This window comes from Uloborus diversus, chromosome 7, assembly GCF_026930045.1.
Source record: "Uloborus diversus isolate 005 chromosome 7, Udiv.v.3.1, whole genome shotgun sequence".
In the NCBI taxonomy this organism is placed as follows: domain Eukaryota; kingdom Metazoa; phylum Arthropoda; class Arachnida; order Araneae; family Uloboridae; genus Uloborus; species Uloborus diversus.
Window position 1 is genome coordinate 23,579,746 of NC_072737.1, and position 26,155 is coordinate 23,605,900.

The 26,155-nt window shown below is 32.6% G+C and overlaps 1 protein-coding gene across 1 annotated transcript; it reads left to right on the forward strand.

The window, feature by feature from the left end:
• The first annotated feature begins 4,399 nt into the window (after positions 1-4,399).
• LOC129226338 (guanine nucleotide exchange factor for Rab-3A-like) lies at positions 4,400-25,926 on the forward strand. The gene is made up of 10 exons (XM_054860940.1): positions 4,400-4,719; positions 5,885-6,053; positions 7,844-7,939; positions 9,935-10,012; positions 10,912-11,154; positions 15,657-15,785; positions 20,161-20,240; positions 20,383-20,482; positions 21,483-21,549; positions 25,850-25,926. The coding sequence occupies exons 1-10, from the start codon at positions 4,400-4,402 to the stop codon at positions 25,924-25,926; spliced, it is 1,359 nt and encodes a 452-aa protein (XP_054716915.1).
• Positions 25,927-26,155: the final 229 nt, after the last annotated feature.

Genomic DNA, 26,155 nt, shown 5'->3' on the forward strand with positions numbered 1-26,155 from the left:
ATGCCATTAAAGTGCTTTAATTACTCTCCTGTGAAGTTTTTCTGAGAAGACTTAGTGCGATCACTTTGTTTCTTACTTGAAAAGGAAACCGAATTTTCTGCACCGAAAAATTGAAAAGCGATCTATTTGTTAGGAGGCGTTTCCTGCGCTATTGTTTACATCGTATTTACTTTATTGGCTTTCTTGTTTTTCTTGCATCAAATTGCTTACTATGAAAATTTTACACATTTGTCGTCAATAGAATGTTGCTTGCTCTGCATTTCATTTTGTCTTGCTGAATATTTCTTTTGTCTTGTTGATCGAGTGTGTTTATTTACTAAAATTTATTATATTACCTGATTTTGTCGAGCATAATGCAAGTCAACAAATTTGTTGTCTGATTTATTATCCTTCTTCTTTGTAGATAGGCTGATTGATGGTTCATTTTCTTTGGACTGACCTTCACAGTTCGTTTAAATCCTTGTATTTCTTTCAATTTCGCAATTTATTCTGTTGAAGTTATCTGCTTGATGCGTCGTTTAGTTTGTTTTCAGTGTTTTAACTATTATTTGCGTTTTTGATAACAATTTCAAAAGATTTTATGTAGGTACATGTTTTAGTTGATCATCAAATTTTTGACGTTTAGTAGATAGATCTTTGCTTAGAACTAGAAATTCTTTTTTCTGAAAATCAAATTTCAAAAAAGCTAATTAGTATATTCTATCTCAAAATTTAAAGTAGTGAAATGATTAAAATTATTTTACAAATCCAGTTCTCGGACAAGCTTTAGTAAACTTTTTTACATTTTAGTATAATTTGATTTTATGCTAAATTTTGAAAAATATTGCTCATAAACAATATTAAAAAATCAATAATAATAACAATTCTTATTGTTAGATTTTTTATGAACATTTGATAGCTGTTATTAATTTGTGTATCAAACTAGTAATAAATTGTTAGTTTTCAGGCTGTGTGAACCATTGTTAAAAAGCTGGGGAAGTTAGAATCCATGTGCTAAGGAATGAACATTTCATAAAAATCTGAACATTAAAATTAAATTGTTTCTTGTTTATTTTCGAAGTAAACCACCATAAAATTTGTCTGTAAAAAAGATCCTTTACAATATTTTCTGAATGTGATTTCGTGCCCAATATAATGTTTTTGTTTTAAGTTATGTTTAGTTCACCATAAGAATTTTGGAGTGTAGAGCGACAGTACCCCCATTCCCCCTCCTCTTGTTGTTTCTCCATTATTATACTTCTGTGTATGAATGTTTTTTTACCTTACAAATGTTTGCTTACTTGATGGGTATCACCGGGGCAAATAATCAAATGTTTTGTGGGAAGAAAGTTCTTTTTTCTGAAAGAGGGCTTATTCTCACTCAAGAAAAATAAAAAATTGTAATATTTCTAGCACAAAATAATGTATTCAGAAATTTTCAATGTTTACATTTTTTTCAATGTTTTAAATTGTGTTCAGTATTACACATAAAAACGCTTTTTTTTTTGATAATGCAAGCTGTCAGATAATTTATTCTCCCTGTGCTCCAAAGTATAACTGTTTTTCTTATAAAACTGTTTTGTATACACAGGATAGAATTAGAATTCAATATTATTAATTACTGAAAATGTTTAAGTAAATTCTTTTGTAAATTTTTAATTAATGGGTGCACAATTTCTTCATTTTTCCCTGAAAAAAATGGGAAAACAGAAAGAAAAAAAAAGGCTTTTTTTCTGCAACCTCAAAATTTTCGAAAGTTTGCATCTCCATGCTTTCTGCAGTTTTAAATCAGTCCCTGTTGCTGCAACAATACAATAATATACAATAATAAATTTAAAGGTTTGACTTTCTTTTTAGATTATTTAAAAATATTGCCTAACAAATGCAGTGGCGTATATATGTTTTTATTTTGGAGGGAGCCCATATAACCAAGATTAGCCTCCCTCCCCCGCCACTTTTTGTTTTGGAGGGGGGAGCAACAGTGCCTTGACCTTTTCATTTTTTTTTCGAGGTGGGACTAGGACTTCATACTGTCACCCATTGGCCCAACCAAAAAATAGTTTTAGGAGGGCACTCAAAATGTTCTCGCTTCTGGTCAGTGGAAGAGGGGGGAGGGTACGGAGTTCTCCCCAGAATTTTTTTGGATTTGTAATACAAAGAACGCAGTTTAGGCCATCTCTGGCAATGCTACGGGGGAAAATTCGGAAGGCCTCCTGCGGAAATTTTTAGAAATTTAAATCTTAAAAACGCTTTTATATTTGTTGACGTTAGTGTAATGAAAGGAATGGGCCTTTTTGAAGTTGCCCCGATGGCTTTTTTTAAAAAATAGAGCAAAATCCGTCCGAGCCAATTTTTCGAAATTGAAGCTCTAAAAACGCAGATTTAGACTAACTTTGATAATGTCACGGGCAGGGATGTTCTGAGACTCTCCCCAAAAACTATTTTGAAATTAAAGTCCTAAAAACTGCAGTTTTAAAGAGATATTCAGTAATATTAGGTGGAGGGATGTAAATGCTCTCCACCTTAAAATTTTTTCGAAATTGTAGTTTTTCCTTTTTCGATTTCATATGAGAGCAGTTGGACCCTCATACGAAATTTTTTCGTAATTGAAATCTTAAAAGCGTGACTGTGGAACGTTAGGAGTTCTGCCATTTTTCAAAATTGAATCTCGATGAAAGCAATTTTAAACGATTTTCGATGCTTTCAGAAGGCAAGACGTTACATAATTGCCCGTTGGAAATATTTCGACATTGAAGCCCTGAAAACGAGGTTTGAGAAGCTCTTCAATAGTCTTAGTGGTTGGATGGGGCTTGCTAAGCATAGCATTTTGAATCCTTTCGTATTTTTAGACCAATAGGGAAAAAGGAAAGAAAAATGGGGTGGAGACCGGTAAAAGAAATAGGGGTACTTGGTCGTAATTATCAGATCAATAGTCAGTACCTTTTGATTATTTTTTATTTTAATGTTATTTTAAAAATCTATTCAGATTTTTTCCCAACATCAGGCAATTTTCGGAAAGGAGGAGTTCGAGAATCCTCCCCTGAAAGGTAAAACGCAATTTCAGGTCATCTTTGGAGTGGTTTAAACGTGAGGAATGATTTTAGGAATCTTCCTCCAAAACTTTTCAAAATTTAAATCTTAAAGGCACAATATCAGACTATTTTTGGTAGTAACCTTAGTTAAAGGGTGTTGGTTCAGGGACCCTCTTCCAGAATTGTTTTGAAATTGATCTCCGAAAAAGGCCTAAATAAATGCGTTTTTAGGACATAAATTTCCATTGTTACTCAACCCAACTAAAACTTATTTTAAATTTCTTGCGGGGGACGAGAGTTAGTGAGAGAAACATTTTGGAGACCATTCTTTTCAAACTAACTTGTTGTTAAATGAACTTCGCTTCTCCAAGACATGTTCTTTTCGCAAGTAAGGGGTACGGATCCCCTGACCCTTTCTGAACGCCATTGTCTGGTGCCATCAAATGCAGGGTTCCCAAACTTTAATGATTCGCGGCACCCTTTGAAGAACTAAAATTTTCTCACGGCATCCTCATCTAGTTTTATGTACATCGTTACCATGGGCACTTCGCGGCACCCCTCACATCTTCCTGTGGCACCCAGTTCAGAAATCTCTGATCTAACGTATTATAATTATTATTACCACAATCATAGTTATTAATTCATTATTATTATTTTTTCTTTTTTGTAGCTAAAAGTTTAGAAATTATTTGTGAGCAACTAAAACCAAAATTAACTATCTTCATTTATTTTTTTTACAGATTTTGGAGGGGGCCCGGGCCCCCTCAGCCCCTCCCTTATATATGCCCTTGTAACAATGGTTTTACTAAAAAATCTCCAAAACCAGTTAATGGAGATCTTTGTGTCATGTATTTCTTTTTTCCACCAGTACCAATATATATTCACGCTTACTGGTCCATAGCACCAATTATTTTTTCTAATGGTGATAACTACAACTTTTTGCACTATTTTTGTTAAAATTCATTTGCATAAGTACAAGTTGTTATATGGGGAATAATTTGATGCAGTCCAAAATTTTACCCTTCAAATTTGGCATATGGGCGTCAAATTGAAATATCCGATTGTAAAGTATGACTAACAAACTCTAGATTGTAAATAATGTTCTCTTTTTCTTTTGTTGTACTGATAGTTTATCTGATGTTTTACGAAACAATTGTGCCTTTTTTCCAGATTTTGGACACATGGAGTTTAGTCAGTAATTGCAATGGATATCGAAATAACTTGAGGAGGAAATGTACAATGAAATTTTGAACAATCAGCAACCAGGCATTCTCCCTCAGGACTCAATCAACAAGAACCATGCTGCTAAATTCTCTATTGAAAATGAAAGGAATTCCACAATTGCTGATGCGCCAGAAGGAAGAACTAATGCAAACAAATTAAGCCTCATGGAGCCCAATGACAAAGAAACCCACGGGGACTCTGCATCGATGTGGAAGGCCTCCTCTAGGAGGTGTTCCAGTGATGGTGCTCTGAAGGCTATGCAAGGGAATGCCTCTAAACCAGAGAGAGGACACAGTTTTTCTGACTCTGATGAAAAAACTGCAGCGTTAAAGGCAAAAATTAGTGAAAAATATGCGCAGTTAGATAAGGAAATGGCAGCTAAAGCTTCCGCTAATGGTCTTACCTTAAATGGATATTCTCCGCCTTCAGAAGCTGTTTTGCAGTTAAATGACAAAACCGTCGCCCTTCTATCTCCAGATCCTAGGTAATGAGCCTTTAAAAAATCAATTGACTTCCTGATAACTTAACAATATTTTAATTTTGATACAGTTAAAAGTTTTTCTTTTTTTTTTTTCAAGGTTATGTTTTTTATTGTATTTTATACACTATACAATTGTTAAATTGTGTGTATATATATATATATATATATATATATATATATATATATATATATATATATATATATATATATTTAATTTAAGCTTCCATACCTAAATTTTTTTTTTAGCTTTTCGTTTTTATGAAAAATTAAATATTGGAAAATGGATGTACTCGCCTTTAGCCAGATTTTGTTTGAATAAAAGATGTTTTCATGCAGAAAAAAAAATTGTATTCTGTAGCAATATATTTAAGTTTGCAATTTCATAGCATATACCAAATAGCTCAGGCCTTTATTGACGAGAATAATCGTTCAAAATTTATTTTTGAAATTAAAGTAAAGGTATTTTTATATAGACAAGCATGTTTTGCTTTGAAAAACAGGAATATTTTATATTAACTATGGATTTTTCTTTCCTTTTTAACCCCTGACACACAAAGGAAGGGGGTTATAAGCTTGACATGTCTTTGTGTCTGTCTGTGGCAATTTAGCACCTAAACGGATGGACTGATTTTGAAAAAAAAATTTTGTTTGAAAGGAGAGTTGATCAAGAGTGTTCTTAGCTAGGCTGCATCTTTGGATGACATTAATTAACAAAGATATTAATTAAAAACCTCTAAACAGTTTTTTGCAGTGAAAACGTAGTTAAAAATTTAATATATAAAAAAAAGAATTTTTTTCTGCGTCTGATAAAATGTGTTTGGTAAATTTTTATCTTTCATAGAATTCAAATTATAACGTTTTTTTAAAGCAGATTTTAATAATGGCTCAGCCTTTATTCATGCCATTGATAACCAAATTCATTGTTGCATAAAAGTTGGCCGACAAGGAAATAAAACGCAATGATTTAAATATTTTATCTGTTGCCAGTTTCTGTTTAATAGCAAATAAAATACTTGACACTGATTTTTAATAGTACAAGGCTTTTAAAAGAATATTCAATTTTCCCTTTTGATTCTACAGTTGCGACTCAGTTGAGGGGTTTTAAAATTTTCTATTTTATCGTTGCTTGTTGTTTATCAAAACTTTGTGCCATAATTGTCTTTTTTAGAATGATTCCACCTGAAGACACTTGTGTTTTTACAAGTGGTGGTCCTGCTGGTGTTTTGTGTGAACTCAAAGCTACGGATGATCCTTTACCTGGACGAAATTCATTGATGGCTGAGGTGAAGGAGCTCGCATACTCCCGTCTTCAGCAAGAACTTCATAAAGCACAGTTGGTGAGTTTTAGGTAGAATTATGCTATCCGGGTCGCAGCTATAAATATTTCATTTTGACAACCCGCTACCTTATCTTGGTGATGGAGCAAATTTGGCAATCCTACAACAAAGATGATTCACAGTTCTAAAGGCCAATCAACGGTTTCAAAGCTCGCTACACAAAATTGTTGTTGGTTTTTTATTATTTTTTTCTAATTTCATAGATTTATATTTTTAATTTTCTCAAAGGTGATTTTTATTAGATCTTTAAAACATTTTATAAAATTTTACATGTCGGAATGTTTTTCACTCTAAATTATTTTAAATTATCGGTTTAAAAAATAATTATTCATATCTTTTAGATACTCTCCTTGTATTTTGATTAAAATTTGTTACATTTGAATTAAAAATTGCAGTTATGATAACATTCTCGGAATGCATCTTTTGATGTGGTTCAACATATTTAGTAAATCATTTCAATTGAACATTAAATTTACTTAATGGCTTTCATTTATTTAGAACCTTATTTGGAAGTTAAGAGAACTTTTAATGTTTCTTTGAAGTATTTTAAATTTATTTAGCAAATTATTCAAGTTTTAATGTTATATAATGCTTTGTTTCCTTTTTGCTTATTTTGGTAATTGCTCATAATGTATTTTGTTCAAATAAAATGTACACGCTAGCCAGAAGCTGTTTTTTGCTTTAAATGTTTTTGAAAAACTCAATTATCTGTTCCTAACATTTACTTCCCTCCTTTCCCGAAATATTTAATTGTTTTCTCTCTATAAACACAATTTGCAGGCTATGCTTTTTTATTTTAATTTCCCAACACAGCCGCTTCTAACTTTTTTTAAGTTAAAAAATCATCGAATTAAAGGGAAAAGATTTTAATATTGAGCATAAAAGACAATTAAATAGTGGAAACATTGGAGGCGCTTTTAAGGGTTGAATAAGATCAATTCCATTCAAAAAAGAAACATATTTCCAAAATTTCTATGATGCCACAGCTAATAGATATTTATTTTTATACATAGTAAAGTAACATTTGAAAAATTCTGTGAAAGTTCATCAATTTTCGCAAAGAAATAACCAATGATAGCATACTGATGTCTCAAAAAAAAAAAAGTTTCATTGCTGTTCCCTTATAACTTCTCATTGGATCAACTTAAATCTGAAAACAAATTATTTAAGTACTTATTAAGTTTCTGCAGGTAACAACGTCAAGTTTTTTTTTTTTTGAAATTGAAATATTTATAAAAAGTAACATTTTCAATTGTTTGATTAAAAATCAGTATTATTATCATTTCTTTTGAGCTTGTGATTCAAAGTTTTGGTTTAAATTTATGTTTTAACATTATTTCCTACTTCAATTCTGAAATTCTGCAATTATAAAGGAAAAGAAATCCCCAACACACATTAAATACTAATTTACTCACCCTTTATTCCTGATATACCTGTGTGATGTCAAATACACAAATAGCAATTACAAGGGGAGCACTTGCAACTGCAATTGATAGTTTTTATATGTGTTTGTAGATACATAATTTACAAAGTATTTCTCTGCAAAATCTTTCATTATATTATTATCAATTTTTTCACCTTAAACTGAATGTATTTAAAGTTAAAATCATAAACTGTTAAACTTTCATCAGAAATTTGTTTTGTTTTTGAAAAATATTGTGCATTAATGTGAATTTATTTGTTTCTTTTTTAAAAAAAGTAAGATTTTACTATCTGATGTATTTTAAAGTATATTTGAGGGAATAAATTGAATATTGTTGAGTGCATTCTATGAAAACTGATTCTTACAGGAATTGAAACTAAAAGACGAAGAGGTTGCAAGACTGAGTCAAATTAGAGATGAAGTTGGCGCTGAGCTGGAAGAATTAACTGCTAGTTTATTTGAAGTATGTTTTGATCATACATAAAATACATAAAATAATGATAAAGGAAAAAATAATTATTCTTATAGTGAGTCTCTACCATCGGCAAATACAGACTACCATTTTAGGAGTGGGGGGGGGGGGGGTCATGCCAAAGATTATCAATGAAAAACACCAATTTTGCAGGAATAATACCAACAGACAAAAGTATTTTTAATCAGTTTCATAAGCAATGAAAAATAGTATTTAAACTATTTAGTTTTAAAAATAACCAATGAAAAAACATCAATTTAAAGGGAAAAGTGCTATCACGCATACTGGTAAAAATTTCTGAAGTCAAAAATTGATCAGAGGACCCTTGCTCAAAAGAAAGCCTATCCAATGCAATAATATTGTATTAGTATTTCACTAAAGGGGTTGTATTTTAAACATTTGATTGTTCTGTAGCTCTAAGCAAACAATTTTAATTTGATTGATATTTATTTTCAAAAGAATATAAATTTTGAAGGTTTTTGTTTGTCTTTTTTTTTTCGGATATTTTTGTAGTCCCAACTACGCCTTAAGCCGTCAAAATATGCAGGGTTTTATATCTTTTTTTTTTTTTTAAATTCTGCCGACCCTCTGAAATTGGGAATTTTTTATACCCTGCTTAAAAGGAGTTGCAAGGAGTACTCTCCTGATACCCATCCCCTTCCAAGATCAATAAAAACAAAACTAAGAAAAAAGAAGAGCAGAAGCATTAAAAAACAAGCATAAAGGGGGGGGGGGGGGGCTCTGTATCAGCAAAAAAAAAAAAAAATGAATCATGAAAATAATCCTATTTTGCTTACTATTAAAAGCCTCATACCTGGGTATCTTTATATAAACGAACTGATGTCTTCATATAAAGTAAGTTTTTAAATCAAATAAAAGTATTTCTACTAGATGTATAATTCTTTAAAGAGATTCTAAAAAAAATCAAGTAACAAAATGTTCAAAAGTTTATTATATTTATTATGAGCAAATTATGAACTTACTTGGTGTCATCATGGTCTTTTCATAATCAAACTTTTGTAGTTTCGACTGGAGAGCTTTTAGCTTCTTCTAAAATTATTCAGATTGTTTGTTTCGCTATGAACAGTGTTGATAACTGTAACTGATCTAATTTCCTTTCATTAACAAACTGTAATAGCTAACCTCTGGGGGTAGTGTATTGACCACATAGAACACAGCATTCTGTAAAGCACTGCTTATTAAATGAAACTGCATCCTCTCTCTCTTCTAGTGACATAGCATGCTCTGCTGCGCAGATTCTCAGTTAACCTTGCAGTGGTTTAGGGGATTGCACAATTGGAGTTTCCAAGATTGCCTAACTGGGCGTTACATTTGCATACTGCTCTGATACTTTAATTTCCCATAAACCCCCAATTTAAAAAATAAAATTAAAGCTGTAGTATACTTAAAATACACCGCAAGTACAGTCTGAGCTGGCGGTGTATTTTATGTATTTCTGCCTTAGCCCTGGCTGAGGGCGGTAACTTACTGCAAAAAGTAGTAGTACCACCAGTCATGGTTCCACTTAATTCTTATAGGCTGTGACAATCACTGAAACTCATGGCAACAAAGAGGGCGCTATAGGGAACTCCTATTTTTCGTCATGTTGCCTACCTTGCCAATGATTGGTGCATGCAGGGGTTCCCTGTAGCGCCACTTGCAGTCAAAATGGGCGACATCCAATCAAAAATAAAAACTTTGAAACGTTGACATTGATTGGTGGATGCATGAGCTGCATTGGTTTAACACAGAAAAGTCATAAATTGTCAAGGCCCGTTAAGCGCCAGTGGGTCTGTGCACCAGTAATACCATGCCCAATCAAGGGTTAACAAATTTTTAAATGCATATAATATTTTTAAATAGTCACTGCCTTCATCCATGTTTTTTAACTGGTTTGAAGGCCAAACCTTAGCAGGATTATTTCATTAATCTTGCAAATGTGTCTTTAAAATATAATCTCATATTTTTCAATAATATTTTGTTTAGGAAGCAAATAATATGGTGAGAGATGCAAATGTGAAACAAGCTTATGCTGAAAAACTACTGAAAGAGGCCAATTTAAAGGTAAGAAAAAAAAACAACGAAATATTGTAATCGAGCTTATTATTCTTAAAGCAGTGGTTTTAATTTTAAAGAAATGTTCAAAACTTATTTTATTACTTCTTTTCTTGACTCGAAATTATTATGGTTGTGGTTGTGCAATTTCTGTTTTACTAATGTGACTTGAGGGGACCCAAGCCCCTTTCACATAGCCATCACATAACTAATATGCACTTCTAGCAGAAGCTAGTGGCTCCTGAGAAAGTAAAATTTCTGAATGGAGATAAGTTCGACTTTGAATTTGATAGGAGGTATCACCACCTCCACAACTTAAAAATGGTTCTGAAGGGGAGAGGAAATCTTAAGTAGCTCTGTGCCGTGGTAACTACTAATGACCAACCACAGTACTTTTATACCCTTAGTGTTTGGAGTATCTACTCTGCATGTACTAGACAGTACTTTGCTTCATCAGTATATGATATTCGTAAGAAAAATCGTCTTCAACTATTAAAAATGTTTGCCATTTGATAGATGTACAAAGAAAGGTATGATGCGGTATACACATCAGATATGTTTCTTTTACTCTAATAATGTATAAAGAATATCATAGTTTAAAAAATACAGCTAAGTTTTTGCTCCTTTCTCTTTCAAGACACTTAGAAAGCGTATATATATATATATGTGTGGTTCTAAAACTTAATTTTGTTCCATGAAAAAAAAAATAAGTGAAGAAAAAAAAAGTGTCATTCATACTATTGAATAAGCTACTAAAAATTGAACTTTTTGGTACTTTAAATTAAACAGAATCTTGAACTTTTGATACTCAGATTTTTGAGGCTCCACTGTTCAGTTAAATATTTTTGCTTATCATTTTGACTACTGTTTCTCCTAATTTAATTTTTTTTTTACATTTTAATTTTTAGATTGAAGTTCTGCAGGCAGAAGTACAAGCTTTAAAAACACTAGTTATCACTTCAACTCCAAGTATGCCCAACCCTCATTTGCATCCGCAGATAGACAAACGCCATAATGGAGTCAGGGCTTTGTTTACTCCAGGGCATAAACGATCTCCTAGCAATTATGAACTCTGTTCGTACAAAGACTCGCCTCCTGGGTCTCCAACTAAAGAAGCTCAACTTTCAGACTTTATTCCAGATAACTATGAAGTAAAAATGTTAAATCTGTTTTTTAAAAAGAAATATCTTTTTCCTAAGTTTCCCAAAATTTGCTTTTTCTTGTCACTATTTTTGTACCTTTTGTTTCCTAGAAATATGTTTATAAGTATTTTCCTTGTAGCTCAGTTTTATTTTACTCTTATTATTTATTACTATACATAAGTTTAAAGAATTTATATATGAATAATTTATTGTCCCCTTATTAGGGACATTTTTCTGGACAGTAATTGTCCATGTGTTGCCTGTTTTCTATCTCAGTGATTAAAAAACTAATTTACTGAGGAGTATATTGTAAGAAAAATATAATTTCATTAATTGATTATGTTTTAGAAACATTTATTAATTTATAAGGTATAAATTAAAATTCAATTACATAAACAAAATAATTGTATGTTTTACTGTAAAATATTGAAAGTAAAAGACTGAAATTCATGGGTGCGAGACCTTCCGTCTCAGGACGGATTTCCGTCTTGGACAAAATTTTCGAGACGGAGGTCGGGACGGAGAGAAATTCGAGGACTTTCCTTCAGTTTTTATTCAAAAAAGAAAAATTGAGTGTTTGAAAAATATGCTTTAATATTACTGTACCGTTTCATAATCGCGAATTTACATAGACATTCTCTCGATTTTCCGACATGGACTTGTTTTATTTGCAACGTGTGCTTCTGGAGGAGCAGCTATAGACTCGCGCCGTTTAACTTTTTTTTTAGGTTGCTCTTTTATTTTCAACTCATTGCATTGCAGACCATGGAGTTGCTCACTATTCTCTCTGATTTATCGAATTTATCGTTTCTATTTGAAAATTCAGCCTTTTCTCTTTGTATTTTCAATCATCCTTTCGGCTTTTTTTTTTTTTTTTTTTCATTTTCTTTTTTTTTTTTTGCAAAAAATGTCTTAGAGTTGCATTTGAATCACCAATTGAGAGTGATTGCAGACGGGATGAAATGTTTACGCCTCAGCAGAGGCGTTCACATACTAGGCAAAATGGGAACTATCAGGGACTTAAAGATTTTAATGAAAATGGGAATTTTGGAAAGAATGGGGGGGGGGGGGGGGATTTCAAGCTGGTTTGAAACACTGATGGGCAACAGTTCCTGCAGTTTTGACATGTTTCTGATAATATAATCTAAGACTTGAGAAATCACTAAATTCCAATGTCTTTCAATCTTAACACTCGCTAGAATGGAAATATGGAGGGGGGGGGGGGAGAGGAGAAAAAAGAAACGAGAAAAATAACGGCAGCCCGAATTTACGAAAAAACGCTGCTCTTGCAAAGAGGGTTAGTTCGCAAATTAACCCACGATACTGAGGTCCTAAAACGTTTGTATTTTGGACAATCTAAGAGGGGGAGGGGCTACTCAAGGGCTCTTTAATGAAATATCGGAAAACAGAATTGAAAGTCATTTTTGAAGCTAGGAGTGGTTCGGGATTTTTCCTCTGAAAACTGTTAAAAATTTTTAAAGTCAAAAATGTTTAGGTTGTCCTTAATGATGTAAAAGTGGAGCGGGGGAGGTTTAAAAAAAAATCGGAAAATGGAGTTTTTTAAAAACACTAATTTAGGCAATCTTTGGTGAATTGGTGAGAGATGGTTTTGGTATTCTAACCTAAAAATGTTTTGTAGCTGATGTATTAAAAACTATTTGAGGCTATACTTAAATTTCTTAATAGAAAGGGGGCCCCTCTCCCGAAAAGTGTTTGTAATTGAAGTCTTAAAACTTTTAGGCTGTCTTTGGCAATGTCAAGAGGGGGGAGAGGGGGCTCTCTTTAGGCGAAATTCTGAAACTGGAGACGTAAAAGCGAACCTTTAGACCATCTTGGGGTTCGGGATCCCTCTTCCCCGAAAAAAATTCAAAGCTGAAGCATTCAGACCTCAGCTTTAGATAATCTTCAAAGACTTTCTCTCAATAAGTTTTAGAACTTAAGCTCTTAAAACTTCGGTGATGAACAGGGGGGAACTGCAAGTTTAAGTCAAATTTAGTGAACTTAGGGGAATTAGCTCGAAATTCGGGGGGGGGGGGAGAGGGAGCTCTCCCCCCGACCATTTCTCCATGCTGAAATATTGAAAAGCTATTTTGGCGTTTTTTGAGTGAATTAAGAGTTAGGGAATTCGGGGGGGGGGGGGGGTTCTCGGAACATTTTCGAAATTGAAGTCTAAAAACTTTGGGTTGTCTTTGGCGATATGAGGAGGGCAGTTGCTCTTACAATAGAATAATAAATCTTAAACACAAACTTACACTGCCTTTAATAACCACAAAGAGAGGGAGGGTGAGGTATTTTGCCGCCCAGCCCGAAATATTTCCGTTTCTGAAATTTTAAAAGCTCTGTTTTAGACTATTTTTGGATGACTTAAAGGGGAAGGGATTAGGAAGCTTCTTTCAAAACGTTTCCGAAATTAAAGTATTAAAACTTTTAGGCGGTCATAAGTCATGTTTATAGCTAAGGGGGGGCGGGGTACTGTTCCTTAAAACAAATTAAGAAACTAAAGCCTTAAAACTCAAATTTAGGATATTTGTGGTGAATTCAGAAAAAGGGGTTCAGGAGTTCTGTTCCGAAAATTTGTTGATGCTGAAATAATTAAAACGCTACTTTAGACTATATTTGAGTGCCTTAAGAGGGATGTGATTCGGGGCCCCTCCCTGGGGTGAGGATTCAGTTCCCCTATTGCTTTTTTTAATTAATGAATATTGGGAAACTGTACCTCGTTTAAAAAATGTATCTACTTCACTGAAGTGGTTTTTTTTATGGCTAATTTCACCCCCTGTTATCATATAAAAGAATTCTTTTTCAAATGAAGACTGTGTGGGGGAATGGCGCCAATTTATTATAATTAGTCACGCATACCCTTCCCCCACCTTTCTTTCTTTTCTGGTTTGTTGGTGCTACCTTGGGTAGACTTTCCGATCATAACTGAATTATGTTGCAAAAGTGAAAATCTTATGTCCCAAGCGATTTTATTGCTGCAATAAAATGTTTACGATCGGCAAAAAACTAATGGAGGGGAGCCCCGAACGCTTTTACCCCTAACATTATCCAACATCGTCTAAAATTGCGTTTTTGGAACTTCAATTTCGAAATATTGCCGATGGAGAGTTCCTGAACTCCATCCCTTCGATAATGCATTCAAAAAGCGTATAAACGTTATGAAATATGGACTACAATTTCGTTTTTAAAGCTTTAATTTCGGGGAGAGTCAATACCCCCCCCCTCTTTTTTTAATATTTTTGAAGGTCACCCAATATTGTGATTTTGGGACTATCGGTTTGAAAAAATTGATGTACGAGTCCCAGAACCTTCCTTTCCCTGAACTTTACCAAAATGGCCTACCATTGCGTTTTTTGGACTTCAATTTAAAAAAATTTCTGGGGGAGAATTCGCAGACCCCCCTGTTATTGGTGGTTTTTAGGTTTTTTGGAATCATGATATCAAAACGCTTAAATATTACAATTTAAACTAAGTTCATGTTGTTAGAAAAATCAAAAGCATAAAATTCAAATGAAACAGATTCCAAAACTGGCATATTTAAAATCTCCATCATTTATACACATAAATTTTGCATTAAGCACACAGGGCGGGGGGGGGGGGGGGGGGGGAGCTGAAAATATTTTCCGTCTTGAACACATCACCAAACTTGCACCCATGCTGAAATTGGAATGTCACTATTCACTGGTGATTCACTAGAAATATTCCATCATTCACCAATGTCTATGCAAATGAATGTTGACATTTTCATGGTTTCAGTCTTTCATAGTTGCTCTTTGATGGTTGTTCACTGGATAAAATATTTAATTCAAGGGTAAACATCCTCCCAAGAGCAAGGGTGAACCTTCCCCCCAAACACCACAAATACCCCCTCAAATTGGAATCCCCCCCAATAGAGAAGAATACCCCTTAAACCCCCCCCTAAAATAAAAAAAATTCAATAGTGTAGTCTGCGCCGTGAGTCCCCCCCCCCCCGGTTGGCACCCGTGTTTAACTCACTGAAAATGACTTGCATTATGTATAACATTTATTTGAATGTTTTATGTCTTCTGATTTTTACACCCCATTTCCAGAGGTTCCACGAGTTACACTTTGTTTGTAATTATAATAAATATGCTGTAAATATTGCTGTCTTAACTGGAGGCACATAAAAATTGCAGATTCCCTTAATTTTACCAGTTTTCCTATGTATTCCAGTTTTATTTCCAGTTTTCCTATGTGGAATAAAGTTTGGCATCTGAGACCTAATTTCAATTAACTTCATGTGAATTTCTTTCCTTTTTCCTCTACTCCCAGGCAGGGCCATCCAAAAAGGGGGGGGGGGGAGGGCGGCCAGCGGGGCCATTGGCCCGGGTGCCACAAAATGAGGGGATGCCTTGCGGCGCCCCCTCATTTTGTGTATCATAGATGCAGTCATAGACACACAAAACAGAAAATCGTTGCAAGATCTGCATTGATCACTTTGTCTGTTATTTTGCTAATTGTTCACCTTTTTTTTCTTTTGTTCTTTCAAGGTTGATCCAGTATTTCATCAGGAATTTTTAGAATGGCATCAAAACCCGGTGTTTGACAAGAAGAACTCTTTTCTTCAAGATGTATATAATGAAGATATCCTTCCATGCTTGCATTTTACAAATACTAAGGTAGTATAATTTTTCAGTGCTATTTTTATTTTCAGTCAAAGTAGCAAACTCTGCATATGTTAGTCTAGTTCTAAAACTAAAATGCTTTTCCTCCCGACTAAACTAAATTGAGTGGTATTTAAGCTAAACTATGTCTACTAAAGACAAAATTAATATTTTTGTGCTGAAAAGTAAAAAAAAAAGACATTGTTAAAAGTATCTAATTTGTAGGAGACTTTTGAGACTTGTTTCGGGGTTACAAAGACCCCTTTTTTACTGCAAAGAAATAAGCTTATGGATGAAAAGACATCCAACAAAAATTTACTTCTGTCAGATGTGTTTCAATCTTTTAGCTCACTTCTTTGCATTGGAAAAAGGGTTCTGTGTAACGCCCAAATATCCATCTTCAGTTTCCTGAAAATTTGCCTATTAATTTTGTTTTATATTCTTTCATATGTCGATTATTTTGTGTTCAAAAGCATTCTTTTAACTTTTTACTCCTTACTAATTTGAAAAGCTTGTATATACAGTTAAGTGTTGTTACAACGAATTTCAAGGGGCTGCAATTTTGTATATTGTAACGAAAATTTCTTCGTAATGGATTTCTAGCAATGTTATGAATTTACATCGGGTCTAAAAACTTTAACTGAAACAAATATTTTGTTGTATTGGCATTCGTTGTAATGGGATTTCACTGTATACATATTTTTTAACTACCCCCCAATAATTGCTTTGCAATTTTATTTGGTTTGCGAGGAAAAAAAACTCATCTGCCGGGAAGCTAATGAGCCTAAAAATTTTCAAATATGGTCTAGGATTTTGACTACATTCAAACTAATAATATTCTATTCTAATTAATTTCTGAACTTGAAATTAACTTCGTTTTGTATAGAAAAAAGCTCTATCATTTCTTTTTCTGCCCTCCACTTTTTTAGACAATTTATGGGAAAGTTTAGCCTTAAAAAGCTAACTACCGAAAAAACTAATTCACAACTTTGAAAATTTGCTTCAGGGTTAAAGCTCTTGCATCAAAGGAATTTCGTTCCTAATTTCAAGCGGGTAATAGCTATAGATTCATCTAGAAACTGCACAGCCATACACACTCAAATTCTTTGACAGATTTTTTTAATACAGAGAGATATTTTAAGGACTCTCTGGAGCTTTCTTAACATTTACACAAATTGTATTTCTTTGTTTGAAAATTGTCTGCAAAGAAAGCTTATGATTTACATGCCAGTAGCTTCACAAAATTAATCTAGATTAAATGTTCTAATTTGTCTGTCTGAGTCATGTTCATGTAAAAATACAACAGAATATAATAATTTGATGAGGACATGAAAAATGTAATATCTGAATTGACAGTTATTTCTCGCTGTAAAATGGTAATAATTATTTTTACTAATAATAAAGCTGAAAATTTGGATATCTGTCAGGATCTTTTTTGGCATATCTATCCAGATCTCTGTGGCGTGCATAGTGCCTCAACGGTTCGACCAATTTTCATGAAATTTGGTAAAAGATTAGTTGGTAGCATGAGGGTGTGCACCTCGAAACAATTTTTAGAAAATTCGATTTTGTTCTTTTTCTTTTCCAATTTTAAGAACATTTTACAGAGCAAATTATCATAACATGAATGAGTAAATCGCCATAACGTAAATGAGCAAATTACAGGGGTAAGAGTGCTAAAATTCCTAAAATTTCAAATTTTGTCCTAAAATTTCGAGTTTTGTCCTAAAATTTCTAAAATTTTCATTATTTTATTCCCTACTTGTGCAGAAAAATAAAATTCAGCTTAAAAAGAAAACTTTTCATGATGATATGCCTATATTGTAGAACAAAATAAACTTCATAGACCCTAAGAGATTTTCTCTAAAAAAGAAAGAAAAATCTATGCTGATGCTGCTTTTTTTCTGGAAAAGGGGGAGGGGGATGCAAGTTACCAAAACATGTGCAAAATATAAAACTGTTTGTTTTATCTATACATTGTAACTCTTGCAGTCACTCTTTTTCAGAAAAGATGTAAAAATAAAATAATAAAGAAAATTAAAAAAAAGCTGCGCAGCAACTATTGCAGAAAAAGTGTTAGAGGAAAAGAATAAGATCTGATATTTATGATTTTTTTCCTCTTTGAGAAGAAATAAAAAATATGTAAACCAGGGGGGTTGGAGCATTCTCCCCGTCCCTGTAATTGCAGTTCTGTGGTTGGAGCGGAGGGGGGTGAGGTATCATAGCTCACTGAATAAAATAAATACATGTGATGAGTTAGAACCCAAATATAAACACTGGGTTTTAAAAATATATTCAGAGCGAAATTTGAATTTTTTATCCCCGGGTGGGGGGTAATATTTATTTTTATAGTGCTTATCTTGTACTGTGGCCTGAGCATTAGCTTGTTCTTCCAGCCCAAAGAGTCAGTTTGCTTTGTGTTTCTGTTCAGTGAAGTTGAATTATTTTTTGCTCATATAGTCTTTTAATTTGGTCACTAACGTTTTGCTTTAAAAATGTAAATAGTAATTTCTTTAATTAAAATGAAACGGAGAACGAAATTCTCTTCCTTGTGATAGGAAAAAAGACAGAAATGGACACAAGATCAGCATATGGCGCCGTGCAGAAAGGGATGAATTTAAAGCATTTTGATCTGTTTGTACATTACCTTTCCAATATTGATAATTAAGGATTTTCTCAGGTATTGTTCCATGCTGATGCGGTGAGACATAAGAGGTTGACAAGTAGCTCGAAAAATCAAGCTGTATTTTACATTCCATGTTCTTCGTCTTCTACTGACAACAAATTGGTTATGATGAAACAATGCAAAGCATTTGTGCCAAATTCACTCCAAGATAAATTTTTGAAAGTAGAGGTTTTCTTAGTTTTAGTTGCCGTAAAAAACAATTATTCATTTGCATCTTTAAATGATGTATCTTTAGTTTACAGGGCTATTTTTGATAATTTTGAGACAGTAAAAAGTGTCAAGTTATCTGATAAAGGTTAAGTACATAATAAATTTTTTACTTTCAACCTACTTTAAATCCCTCTTTATTAAGGATATTTTTTCACCATTCTTTGTAATTAACTTTGATGAAACAACAAGACAAATAAAGAAACAATTGGACATATATTTATCCTACTGGTAAATATTTCTACCTCATAATGTGTCAGTGTTAAAGAATAAAAGATGGAATGCATTCTATTGTAGTTCTCAAGATTAAATTTGAAACATTTTATCATCCACTACAAAAATCAAGCTTATAAATTACATTTAAGTGTAAAAAACTTGATATTTGTTGTCCTAAAATTTTTGAAATTGCCACTCCGACTCCTGAAATTACCATTACGGACGAGCAAATTACCATAACAAGGGCGAACAAATTAGCATAGCAAATTGGTGAGAAATTTATCATCCATTATTTGTTAAATATACGGGCGGACCAAATGACCTTTTAATTTTCTACTATGGGCAAAGTCGTGCGGGTACCGCTTGTTAATGAAGGAAATATTTTGAAATATTCCTTTCTCAAATTATTAATTTTATTTGTTGTATCGTTGATCAAAATGTAATAGAGTATCAAGGGTATTCAAACTCAACCCCACTCCTCTTCCCAAATGCCTAAATTGTTGTTTTTTTAACTCTGATTTCAAACAATGCCTTGAATTCTGATATTTTGCATTCCACCCCACTCCTGTTCCCAAATGCCTAAATTGTTATGTTTTTTAACTCTGATTTCAAACAATGCCTTGAATTCTGATATTTTGCATTCCACCCCACTCCTCTTCCCAAATGCCTAAATTGTTATGTTTTTTACTCTGATTTCAAACAATGCCTTGAATTCTGATGTTTTGCATTACAATTTCAATGTATATCTACTTTTTTCATTCACTTAATGCCTTAAACATTTATTTTTTATGTTAGGTTTGTCTCTTCTGGCTAGCCTAATTAATAAACAAAATAAAACCAAATTAATTGCTACCCTATAGATCATAATTATTAATAAAAATACTAAATATGTATGTTTTATTATTTGAAAAAGAAATACTGTTTGCTGATAATTTCTAAAAAGTAGCTGACAGTACTTTGCCATGAAAGTATTTAAAAATACATAAATTTAATTAAAAGTCTGATTAACACTGGCTGTGGCTTCTTTAGTGTCCTTGAAAAAATACATAAAAAAAGATTGATTATGTATACATTAACTGTCTCTTTTAGTTGTAAAAAACTGTCTCCTTTAGTTGTTAACTGTGTCTTTTAGTTATAAAATGATAGCAACATTTTATAACATGGTAATTATGTGTAATATTTTTGTAAATTTGTTGCTGACATTATTTTGTTAAAATTAATTAAATGATTTAATGATTAATCTTCAAGCTTTTTTCCCTTTCTCTTTTCTTTCATAATCAGTTGTCAGAAGCTGTGCTTTCAGCTATAGAGGAAAATGCCATAACTATTGAATTAGTAAACGGGAAGAATCCATTTCCAAAGTGAGTATAATTTCACTTGTTTGAGGTCAAAATAAATGTATTTTTGGTTTGAGTTCAGCAATTAAAAATTGAAGCTTTTAAATTCAATTATGTGTTTATTTACTTCTGTAATATTATTGAAGTCATGCTCTCTTTAAAATAGGAAATGCTCATTATTGGAAGCACCAAGGCTCTGCAAGTATCGAATGAAATTAAAAGATGATCCAGAGTGGTACTACATATCACAGTTGTGCCGAAATAGAGTAAATACACTTTTAAATTGTATAAGTTTTGTTGCTTTCATAGAACTACTCTGAACGTGCATAATTTCTAAATAATCTGGCATGTTTTATCTGATTGCGTTGAAATATCAATTATTTGAATGATTTCAATATATTTATGTGTTTGCTAAATAATTATTTGCCAATAAACGACATTTGATCTTTTTTGTTAATTTGCTTGAAGTACTTTTAAGTTGATCAATTAAATTTATCAATGCTATTTTGTCAAGCAACTAAAAAACTATTATATTTTAAATATCTTTTAATTTCTTGAAAAACCTTCTTGTGTAGGAACCAATAATTTTAAAAGTGCACAAAAAAAAAAAAAAAAAAAAAATCATGAAATTACACTTTTAAAATTTTCTATCCTGTAAAGGCATTTATTTTCAGTGTTTGCAAGCACATCGTAGTCACGTAAATATCAGCCTTACAAAAAATCATTCATTGATGGGATTCTGCTCTTATAAAATTCATTTTTAGCTTGCCAAATCACCGATTTCTTTCTTTCTTCTTTTTTTTTTTGACATTGATAGATTGTAAAACAATGTAAAAGTCATTACGTGTAGAGAATTACTTAAATTCAGGAATGTTTTTCCCCCCATCACTTTTAGCTGTTTGTTTTCTTTCCCCCTTATTTCTTCTTAAATTTTATTTTGGCGATCATATCAATTGATTTAACTGTTTAATATTTTAGCCTGTTCAACCCTTTGAATTTGTGTACTTGTATACATCACTCTTATTTCTGTTCTTAATTTGGTTCAAGCAAACTTTCAATCAGATGAAATAGTAGTATTTATGTAAAAGTTTTACTAATAGCCATTTTGAAAAGCAGGCAAGTCTTACAAAACAAAATTACAATATTGTGCTAAAATTTTGAACTCATATTTTCTAAGTTTTGTTAAAAGCAATCAAAAATTTAGCTGAAAGTATAATGCCGCAATGCATGAAAACTTGTTTCAAACAAATTTTATTTTCATTTCAGATAGCTGCAGTTTGTGATTTCTTTTGCTACATTAGGTACATCCAGCAAGGTCTTGTTAAAAGCGGAAGTAAGTTTTTGCTACAGAATATTGCATCAGATAGCTGTGTTTTGTCCGTTTTTTTAAATTGTCATTTTTTATCTAACGAAAATTCGGTATACTTAGTAAAATTATCAATTAATTTTCACATAAATTGTCTAAAAGTAAGTGTTAAAGATGGGTTTAGTCACTTTAAAATAGAAGCACCCATTTTGTTAATCGTATAAGTTATATGAATTGGTTTTTGTTGAAAGGACGTAAGTTACAAATTACGAATTTTTCAGAAAATAAAAAAAGCTTCATATTAAAAAATTTTTGGAAAACAAAAATTTCAGAATATTCATTTGAAATTAAAATTTGATGTTTTACATATGGTTAAAGTTTTATAAAATTGTGAACAGTACTTTTTAAGTAATTAAATGAAAATCTTTAAAAAAAATCACCATTACAAAAATTTAAAAATGGACCAAGTAAACCATTCGAATGAAGATTATAAAGTCTTTAAGTTTCATAGTAGTTTTATTTGTGAAAGCAATACATATTTAGTAAATATTTCAAGGCAAAAAGAGCAAAAAAAGCATAAAAATAGTAATAATAGTTAATTTTCATTATCACTTAACTCTGGTCTAATGTCACAAGTGACAATTTCTGCTTCAGATGTTTGAGAATTTTTGATGATCATGAGATACACCGCCAGCTCAGTCATTCCAGCCGAGGACTGCAGTTTCGTGCTTATTAGCACTCATCAGCCCGGCATAGGAAGTGATTGAGCTGGAGGTGGAAAACCTTTTAAGGCAGCCAAGAGTGCCAAACAAACTGGTAGCTAATATAGAATTAGTGCTGACCAGACGAGTGACCGAAGCAATGGTTGGGTTCAACTCGAAGATTGAAGGCAAGGCAGTGGTATTTGCAGTAAGTTACCACCCTATAGCCAGGGTTAAGGCAGAAATACATGAAATACACCGCCAGCTTAGTCATTCCAGCCGAGGACTGCAGTTTCATGCTTATTAGCACTCATCAGCTCGGCATAGGTAGAAACTCAGCTGGAGGTGGAAAAACCTCTTAAGAAAGCCAAGATAAGGAAAGCCAAGGATATAATACCACTGCCTTTCCTTCAATCTTTGAGTTGAACTGAACCGTTGCTTGGGTCACTCGTCTGGTCAGCGCTAATTCTCAGGGCCGGATTTAAGGGAGGGCAGGCGGAGCTACTGCCCCGGGGCCTCCACAAAAAGGGGCCCCAACAATAAAAATTTTACAAAATATCTTAACTTTTACGGGTCAGCAAATTTTACGTTTTTTCTCCCGGACATTTTTTTTTTTTTTTTTTGTATTTCTAAAAAAAATGCTTGCACAAAAATAATATTATTATCGATATATAAGAAAGCCCTGATTGCGAGTATCCATTTACTATCAATTTTTTATTTGATCGAGCATTTCAATGGCAATATATTTTTTTTTATTCATTTAATTTGTAATTTGAACCTATGAGTTAAAGAAAAATAAAGTAAATAAAAAAAAATCCGAAAAATGGGTAACTTTGCAGGTCATCCTTACAACTTCTCGCTTCTTGAGCTCAAAAATTTTAAAATTATTTGACGAAATGAATTGAATGGACATTTTTTAAATTGAAAATATCGGATATATACATATATATCAAAATATTCGGATATGTATCAAAGTATCGGATATTTTCGAAAATATGATGATCTTTTCGAACCCTGATTAGGGGCCTCCACTTCTTCGTTGCCCCGGGGCCTCCACACTTCCAAATCCGGCCCTGCTAAATCTATATTAGCTACCAGTTTGTTTGGCACTCTTGGCTTCCTTAAGAGGTTTTCCACCTCCAGCTCAGTCACTTCCTATGCAGCGCTGATGATTGCTAATAAGTTCATCATCTTCTCAGTGTCCCGTCAGTTATCTGGCTCTTTGCTTTTGTCAGATGTCTTTTCATCCATAGCTCATTTCTTTTGCATTCAAAAAAGCATTCCTTGTAATGCCAAAACACATCTGCAGTAATCTGCAATTGGTACTTTTTGACGTTGTTATTTCTTATTTTACTTTTCAGCACAAAGGTATTTATTTATCTCATAGCAGTATTACTTTATCCATTAAAGTAGGTTTGGGATAATTTTCTTTTCTGGCCATGGACCATTCCCACAATATCTTCACAGATTTAACTTTTCTGATTCTGCTAAGTGCTCTTACCGGGAATTAGGTTCTCCGGAACATTACATTTTCTTCTGCCCACTAACATCGCTTTTGCATATCAGACGTAATCATAGTCTTTCACTCAATAAAAACATATTAATTGCCTTTTTACAACATCATACCCTCATCAGACTCAACTCGATTTTCAGTCTCTTTGCTACTGAAGGCTTCATGTTTCAAGGCGTTGACTAATAAACATATTTTTTCTATTTTCAACAGTTAATATTGTTTAAATTTAGTTTTTTTTCTGCACTTAAACACGTTATATCTTCTGTAAAGCAACAACTCTCTAGTGTTGTTTTTGTTTTATTGTATCATTGTAAAGCTTTTATGCATTGGTTTTGTCTACTCTATCTTACTACTATTATATATGCGAAAGTTTGTCTGTATGGATGTATGGATGTATGGATGTATGGATGGATGTTTGTTACTCTTTCACGCAAAAACTACTGAACGGATTTTCATAAAACTTTACAATAATATAGCTTATGCATCAGAATAACACATAGGGTAGTTTTCGTCGCGTTATGGGGGGCAAAACCCCCTTAGGGGGGCAATAAAACACAATTTTTGTATAAATTCTCTAATATTGGGATGAAAAAATACTTGCACATATTTACATTATATGTCCATCGAAAGCTCTGATTTTTCTGCTGAAGATGGCACCTGTTCGAAATTTCTAAGTAGAATAAAAAACGAGTTATAAGCTTTTTAGTTCCATGTTCGAAGGCTTTCCTCAACTCAATACAGTATTTAGTGTATCATCTCAACTCCCTGTCGATAGCGGCAATTGTTGTATTGTTGACTATCTTTGCTTTTCGTGACTGTTCAAGGCTTTTCTCAAGTCAAATCTTGAAGAAAGATTTTTGCACAAGATTGGCAAATAATACATGATTTGGCTGATGATTTTCCATTTAAACGGAACTTTAATGTAATTAATGGTTTTTATTATTATTTATGCTGATTGAACACCTACTCATTATCCAAACAACCAGCAGATCGCCAAAATTTTTGCAGAAAGATTTCCGTAGCTGATGCATTTGGCAGTTTTTTCAACGTTGCTGTTTTTGAAGCCGAAGACTACGTAATAATGTTTCTCAGCTTTCACCATATAAACAAAATATCGCCAATCAAAGAATTTTCAAAAGACTTTTTTTACTGTGTTAAATAATCCAGCAACTAAATTAGGCAAATCCATAAACAGCACAAAAACTTCCATTAACTTTCCTTTTTGCACAATTTCAAACAATCACCAGATTTTACAACTTATTTTGGAAACATGTCGGATGAAACTGTGTAGCGCCATTTTACGGTGACCAAGAGTATCTCAGAATCTGGCGACGATATCTCTGTAACGAAAATTAATATCATATCGTTGTACAAAGGAAGGAAAGAAGGGGGGAGAATCATCGAAGGTACCCCAAAACGACTCTCGCAAATTCGGTAAAATCGCACCAAGAGCCCACAATGATTGAAATTTCCCAAAATAGCTAAAGCAAGTATAAGGGGATTACGAGCGCAGCTACTTTTTTTAAATCACTTCGTACTTCATTAGCCATACAGAGAAGGTTTTAGACTCCATGGAAAAAAAAAAAGTATCAACAGCTTAATCTTTTTAAACATGAGCAGATTAATTTCATGGTTTGGAAATTTGTATATGCTTAAATATAGTGCTTTCGTTTCTAAACCAATACTATTTTTTTCTTTATACTTATTGCTATTTTAGTTTTATGGGTAAGGAAGAAACTCGATTTTTAATCACGTCAAAAAGATGTGTTTTAAATTCTTTCACTTAAAACAGAAAACAAAAGCAAGTAACGATTTTTTCTCTTAATTATTACTGACCCAGGCAACGCCGGGTATTTTCACTAGTTACATATATTGATGTTAAATTACCAAAATTTTTGTCAAGAGCAAATCAAAATTGTAACAGATAATAATGTAGTTTTTTATATATTTAAATAAAGTTTCTCAGAGACCCACTTGCTCAGATTTATCTGAGATTTTAAACCGATAAACTGATCAATTAGTAGGTGCGGGTGGTCTTTGAGGGTGTCAGGTGTCAAGTATTACTTTATCTTTTTCTTAACTAGGTAATTCATATATTTATTTTCAATTTCAGTTCAAGAAATTTATTGGGAAGTTGTTAGAAAACGGCGAGATGTGTGCTTGGCCCGACTGGGAATACTGCTTTTGTAAATATGAAATTAACTGTTGTATTTGTGCTGTAATTAATATATATAATATTTAATACATAGGAAAATGAATCTGTTGCTCTTGTACTTTGTCTGCAGCTTTCTCATTAAATAATGAAGTTTGATTTTATGCTGTATTCAATATTATCTTCCAATGGATTTTAAGCGAAAAATTTTAATGAGTAAAAATTGTTTCATCTTGGTTTTTACTATATAGAAAAACATGACTATAA